The 7340-nt window shown below is 33.3% G+C and overlaps 1 protein-coding gene across 1 annotated transcript; it reads left to right on the top strand.

The window, feature by feature from the left end:
* Positions 1-3158: 3158 nt before the first annotated feature.
* LOC111388234 (cell division cycle-associated protein 7-like) lies at positions 3159-5511 on the top strand. Its single transcript, XM_023012923.1, has 3 exons — positions 3159-3509; positions 3871-4107; positions 5202-5511. The coding sequence occupies exons 1-3, from the start codon at positions 3247-3249 to the stop codon at positions 5332-5334; spliced, it is 633 nt and encodes a 210-aa protein (XP_022868691.1). The 5' UTR covers positions 3159-3246; the 3' UTR covers positions 5335-5511.
* Positions 5512-7340: the final 1829 nt, after the last annotated feature.

Here is a 7340-nt window from a genome sequence, read left to right as displayed (position 1 = left end):
ATTTACCATTGGATATATACATTCAGCATATGCTTTTTTCCAACTAGTACTAGTATAATAAGGTGAGCACAAACTTTAACAATATATTTCCTTGAATTTCACTGCTACAAGTTCTTGTTTATAAGAAAGCTTTTCCAAATTAAATTCCCTATAAGTACAGGTTCTTGCCTCTAAGTTAACAATATGCATTTTATTTTCAACATCGACATGTAACTCGTACTCATTTATTGGTACCACTATCAATCCCTTTGTATCATCATACGTTTTGTGCATTTTATCCTCAATAGGTGGGGTTATAGTAGTTGCACATTTTTTAGTCTCAATGTGTCTCTCATAAAATCATTTTTGTAAAGTTTTTTCTGATTTGCTCAACCATAGCAAGTATTGGAAACTCGCAAGCATTCTTGAATAACGAGTTCAAAGATTCTGCATTGTTAATTATCATAATATTGTAATGGATTCCTTTGAAAATGTGCTCGAAACCAAAATTCATACCCAACTTTCTTTTCTAGGTATTCTTCAACTGCCGAACTTTTACGATATAGATTTGCCATAGATTTTTAAAAATTAATCAAACTATTCTCCTTTGCAATTGCCATAAACAATGGCAAAATATTGGTCCTATGATAATTGGACTTTATGTTTGGTTGTTAATGTTGCATGCAACATCTATGATGTGCACAAGGATAAACAATCTTTATAGCGTTACCAATGCTATCATTGTGATCAGAAATAAAAACAAGCAACATACCTGTTACCTAAAATAACTTATTGAAGAACCAAGTACATGATACATCGTTTTTAGAATCAACAATGTCAAATGCAAGATGATCCATAGAAATGATCCGACTCATTGACGAGTAAATACCACGTATGCATGGTCCTAAAACCATGAAAAAGTATTTAAAACGGTTCTCATTGTCAACCTCAATAAACTTCATTGTACTTGGATTATTCTTCTTCAGAATATTGCAATACTTGACCAATCTATCATAACTAAGATCAGGTGACCTCTTAATAGCTCTATGGCATATTCTCGAGCCATCTGTGCCTTATAATAATTTACATCAATCCCAAACTCTCGACGAATATCATTTTGAATTTTTGAAGATCAGTATATAATGTTGGGACCCTCAAACTTTGACATGATGTGTTTTCCAATCATCCAACAACTAGCTTGTCTATGATCTTTGTGGTGAAAATCTAATGAACAATTATGATAACGCGAATACTATTGAATTTCAAATTCATCACTTTCGTTCAATCTGTTGTCCGAAGACACCATTTGCAAATTTCATCAACACAAACTACTACATATTTACTTGAATTTAACTTTGTGATCTTAAATTCAAAAGAGTTTCTTACAGTAAGCATTTGTAATGATGCCTGAAAATCTTTCTTATTGCAAAAAATTTAGCTAACGTGGACATCATCGCCATCAGAAATCTTAACTGATATTCCACAAAGATTCGTACAACCAACAACTTGTGAATGCCAATAATCTATCTACCAATATAAAAGGTGTATTATGAGTAACACTATCTTCATTTAGCATATGAGAATCATCTATGTAGTTGCCATTTACTAATTCCACCCCATCCTAATCACTTGTAAAGGTCACGCAATCGTCTTCAAAAATTTGATTAAATGGAGACAGCGGTCATACATAATTGTCATGGGACTTATCTTTTTATATATTCAATTCATCCATGTCTTCTGCATTAACCACAAAAACATTTGAATTGTATTCTTGATTCTCTTGAGCATTTACAATATCAAGCTCCATGTCTTGTTGATCAACATAACCCTTTTCCTTGAGGGTTACACAAATTGGAACTCTGTCACGAAAAGAAAGAAAGAAACTAACTAACATTCATAACGCAAGTAATGTTAATTGGCGAAACTGATTATTTTGCCATGCCAGGAACAAGAAATTTCATCTCGATGTCATACATAATGGGATCAACCTTAACTACTCTCGGACTTCGTCATACAACTCCGTATGTGAAATAGTTTTTGATACCAATATATTTGTTGGGATGTCTTCATCATTTCCTATCTATTTCCTAAATCCATCTACCTTGTCTTTTCAAATTCAACAAAATAACAATCATTGCACCATAGTCCATAGCTGCAATTTAACAAAAAAAAATATAATATGTTACTCCATTAATTGTCAAAATTGAATACTATAAATTACAGCTTCAATAACAAACAAAAGGCAACCCATATTGTACATAACAGATTTAAACAGAAAAATGACATTCTGTAGTTTAAAATGTGTATGTGCTGTTTAAATTTGTTTAAAATAATAAAATGCTATAAAAAAATGGAGAAATGACTAGTTTGCCAACAAGTATATCAACACCACCACCATTGTATTAAAACGGCACCTAGTTACAAAAAAAGGGCATCCAACTACTGAAAAACGACACCATTCCATTTTTATATATCACAGCAAATTTTGATTACCCAATTGATTTTTATTTTTTATTATTTTTTTATAGTATACAACTAGAAGATAAACAAGAAATCGTTAATTTTCAATTTATAAAGCATACCTTCAACTGTTTGAAATCGATACTTTTGTTATCACCTCCAAAAGTTGCACTATTTGATTTGTTCTTGGTTCAAATAAAGCAACTTCAAAGTGTAATAATTAATTGTAAGTAAAAATAATGCATATGAAGAATAAGAAAGTTGGATTTGAAGATGGATTTAATATGGTGAAAATGGAGTTATAAACGTGACAAATGAAGGGGATTTAGGAATTTATATTTGGGGATTTGGTAACTATTGATTTTCAAATTTGATATTTTAGTCATTTCAATTTAAGGGTATTTAAGACTATTAATAAATGATCAAATAGAATATAGACTACTTGAATAAAAAGTATTGATATAAGCTATTTATTCAACCATTATGATTGACTAGACTTTTTAAGCAAATCCCACAAAAATAAAAAAGTATAAAAAATCAAAATCAAAATCAAAAAGTGTATGTAATGATTGACAAATTGGAGCTAAAAAGCGTCAATTACCCTCTGTTAAAATTATAAACAGCTTGACACAATTGTTTTTACCATAAAAATGAGGCGGCAAGTGCGCGGGAAAATACCATAAAGGCATGGCAAAAAAAATTGAACCCAACCCCTTCCCCTTCCCCCCAGTATACATATATACATACAGACTTCTCATAGAATCAAATCTATAATCGAATCTTGAAGCTTTCCAGTGGGAGAGAAAAATGGGGGGTACACGGCGTGGGAGTCAGAAAACTGAAAAGAGCGAAGAATCAAACGGAGAAAATGAAAATGGAGGTGGGAAAGAAATAGTAGAGTACGAGGAATCAAGAGCCCAAAGAATTAAACAAAACATGGATAGAATGAAAAGCCTCGGGATTTTGGACCTCTCTAAGAAACTCAAGCCGGAACCTAAGCGTCAAATTGCAAAAACCCTTTCTCAGAAGAAGAAACCCGCACGTGATGATCCGCCAAGGCGCTCTACTAGGTGCTCAATCACTCTCTTCTTCTCAAAACACAAAATTTGACATTACTATTTCTTTTTCTATGTATGCGTGTGTACTGGTTTTCTTTTTTGGTTACCTAGAAAACACGAGAGAAAGAAACAAGTCATCTTTATAAATTGTCCCTTAGTTATTTATTTTGTTTTTTTTCTGATGAATCTCCAGTTTTATTTTGTTCATGTTCATGTCTTTTAATTGTGTGGGGGTTGGGAGAATGTGAACCCAAATTTTCCATCCGGGCCATTTTTTTTCTTGCTAATGATGCTTATAGAAACAGAGAAATCATGAAATTATAGATACTGTTTTTTATTCCTAACCTTATAGTCGTCTGAGGATTTTTATCAGGTTGCAAGAGATGCCTCGGGTGAGTTACGTTGAAATGAAAACTGACAAAAAGGGGATTCCTGTGAAAATTGTTGAGATCCGCATAGAAGAAGGTGAAAACCCTGAAACTTACACAGAGGAGCAAGAGAAGCTTTTGGGCGACTGTAAAATCCCCTGGACTCTCTTTGTTGACGGCTATGACGAAGAAGGGCAGCGCATTTATGATCCTTTCGAGGGAAAGAGTTGCCATCAATGCAGGTATGTACAGAATACATTAAAATGGTTTGTTTGTTTAGCCGGACTATTACATTTATTTTACCATATTAACATTAAAAAAGAAAACCATCCATGCTACTAGGATGATATGTATATAGGTTTAGGTTTTGGGTTGTATTGGGCCCGTTTGGTATACATTAATGTAAAAATATTAATGAAAAATATAGTTGTTATGGGCATACACAAGAGATAAAAATTCAAATTTGGTGGTTTGATTTGATTGATAACAGTCATATTTTTCATTTTAATGAAGGAAAAATGGGAAACAAACAGAGGATATTTTTTTCTGTGAATTCGGAACGAGCAACAGTTGAGGAATGAAATGAAGGGTGGAATTTGGATTCTTCCATTGGACTTCATGTACACAGAGGAGAATAATTAAAATTCTTATTTTAGGAGAAAAATGTCTTTGTGGTTCATACAGTAGTTATGTGCTATGGGTTTAATTGTCATGGAGAATCAGTACAAGATTTGGTAGTTCTCGTTCGACTAACTTGACATTAATTAACTTATTCAGATTGTTTGTAGCTACAACGCATTTAGGATGGTACAATTGATAAAGAATGATGGAACCAAAATGCAACTTGAAAATGGTAATATTGTAACTTGAAAGAGTGCTGAGCATTTGATTTGATTAATAAATGGACTAACTTGTTTAGTGCTTAAATATTCAAGGACTCCGATAAATTTCAAGTAGCATTATGATGATCTTCTCCTGTGACTAAGACCTTTTTTGGGCTCCATCAAACCCTTTTTTTTTTTTTAAAACTCATTTTTAACCACACATTTTTCAATAAAATAATATTTCACGTAAATTCAAAACTTTTCCTTACTTTATAACCACACATTCTCCAAGAAAATTACTATTTCAAAATACGTTTTCCCCAAAAACACATTATGGCCCTGTTTGAGTGGCGATATTTTCCATGGAAAATGGAAAAATTTTTCCACTTTCCAACTTTTGTGTTGTTTGATAGCAAAAGTTTTTCAATTAATTTTCCATTTTCACTTCCTAGTACCTTTTCGTGCAAGTTCATTAAGTTTGATATAACCAATAACAATTTCAATTCCTGCAGACAAAAAACTCGGGGTCTGCGCACTGAATGCAGCAAATGCAAGATTGGCACTGGACAGTTTTGTGGAGATTGCTTATACATGAGGTTTTTGGAAAAGAAATATTCGCTTGCTTTCATCGTTATTTGTGTTTGATTTCATCTCAAGCTGCAAATGCTGTATTGTATTCTATTCATGCATGCTTTTAATGAATTAACATGTATATCAAAATTCGTTTAGGGATAGGCGGTTCTTTTGTTCCCCTCCTAAGCTTAAATGGGGAGTTTGGGATTGCCCCCTACTTAGTATATTGACCGAAAGAATTACTACAAATGGAGGGGTGTATGACCACCTTACCTTGTATTGTTACCAAGGGGGAATGGGGCATGGGGGATCTTTTTGCATCTACACATACCCACATTCTTTCCAGAAAGATCAGTGCACCAATCACAGTACCCAAATTTATTGGATTTATTGCTAAAACATCAGGACTAAATCTGAAACTCTTGACAGATGGCTAGTGTCCCAAAGAAACGGAAGAATTGGTTACATTTTTCATACAATCTCCTCTTATAGATAGACTAAAAAATCTATCACAGTTTCTTTCGTATCAGTTGCTTATTTATACTTACATTCATTTTTTAAATCGTGAAAAAAAAATAAAAAAATCGAGTTATAAAGTATGAACTACCACCTTGCTGTTACAAAACTTCCTAAAAAGAGTTTCCCTAGGACGGGTAAGGATGAAAGCGAGTCGGTATGATAATTACTCATCTCATCTGCAAATCAGCCCTTCTTATAGGGTATTTTCTCATCGAGTAAGTGAGTGTAGGAGTGAAATCTTGGTATAATTCAAAAAAGCAATCAGGTCTAAGGCCATAAAATATAAAAAAAAAAAATGAAAGATATTGCTTTTACAATCAAATAAGTGACAAAACTACCTAATTCTTACATTTGGACCATTGATTGAGCTTGAGGAATCAAATGACATCACCATGGATTTCATCAGTCTGCAGTATTCTGGAAGTTTTCTCCTTATAGCCTGTGTCAGCCAATCAATTAGCTAGTGTTTCCTTCCTTCAAATCTATGTACGTGATATCTGCACCCTTCATTGCCAGTTCCATATTTCTTCTAGTAGCTATTGAATATGTCAAGGGCCTGAATTATTTTGTTGAAGCAACTGGATAGATGTAAGTAAATAAACTTCTGCCCGAATATGTCTGGAGCTTTATCCGAACATAGTCGTAATCCAGTGTTGAGTGCTCTTAACTCCATGGTTTAAGAAAACCCAATTGAAACCTATCTTAAGGCCCGCGTCAGATTAAGGCACAACCCTCACGGCACCTCCTTGAAGCTTGTGGCTATAACACTTAGAAATTCTTATCGATCCATTTTGAGAACGGCCAACTGCCTATTAAAATAATAAAATATTATGCTTTTCAGTTTCTTTATAAATTGTTCTTTTGTTTGTTTGCGAACTTTAAATTGTTCATTATGAATTTATAAAATTGTTTATAATGTATTATGAGTTTATTTTGCATTATAATAAATTTTAGACATTTTTATGGTTTTTGTGAGGCTTACGCCTCAATACCCGATTACACTTTTTAAACATTGCTTAATTCTGCCTCTCCAAGTCCGAGAAATTTCCATAATATACGTAAAAGGCTCCTAGAACTTTTCCTTCATAATTTCTGATTACTCACCCTCACCATGCTACAGGTTGGATTGACTGCTTGAGGCATCCATCTGTGCCCGAGTCTAACAATCCCATTTGTGGTTTCCACTACTTATCTGCAGTGCATTACTGGTTAGGAGTTTTTAACATTTACCCGGACTTTGCAAGGGAACAATCTTTCGTAATTAGTCCTGCCGTGCTCATTATTCATTAAGTTCAATAAATGTTTAACTCTTTTAATCACCCTTGAAGCTTGCATTTTTAATACCAGAATGCTAGGAGACATTTCTTTCAAGCCATAGAAACCAAAATAATTAATAGAGGTATAATGGTATGAATATATCCAGTTTTGTTCAAACAGTCAGCAAATCTCCAGAAGTGGGAGCAAAGTTGGAGGGTTTAGATGAAAGATTTTACTCCAATAAGCTGATACCTTATCTGCTTTTGGTTTTTTACATTTAATACTGCATGATTATTTATGCA

The sequence above is a fragment of the Olea europaea genome, unplaced genomic scaffold (genome assembly GCF_002742605.1).
Source record: "Olea europaea var. sylvestris unplaced genomic scaffold, O_europaea_v1 scaffold476, whole genome shotgun sequence".
NCBI classification, from domain to species: Eukaryota; Viridiplantae; Streptophyta; class Magnoliopsida; order Lamiales; family Oleaceae; genus Olea; species Olea europaea.
This window is presented reverse-complemented; position numbering and strand designations above follow the sequence as displayed.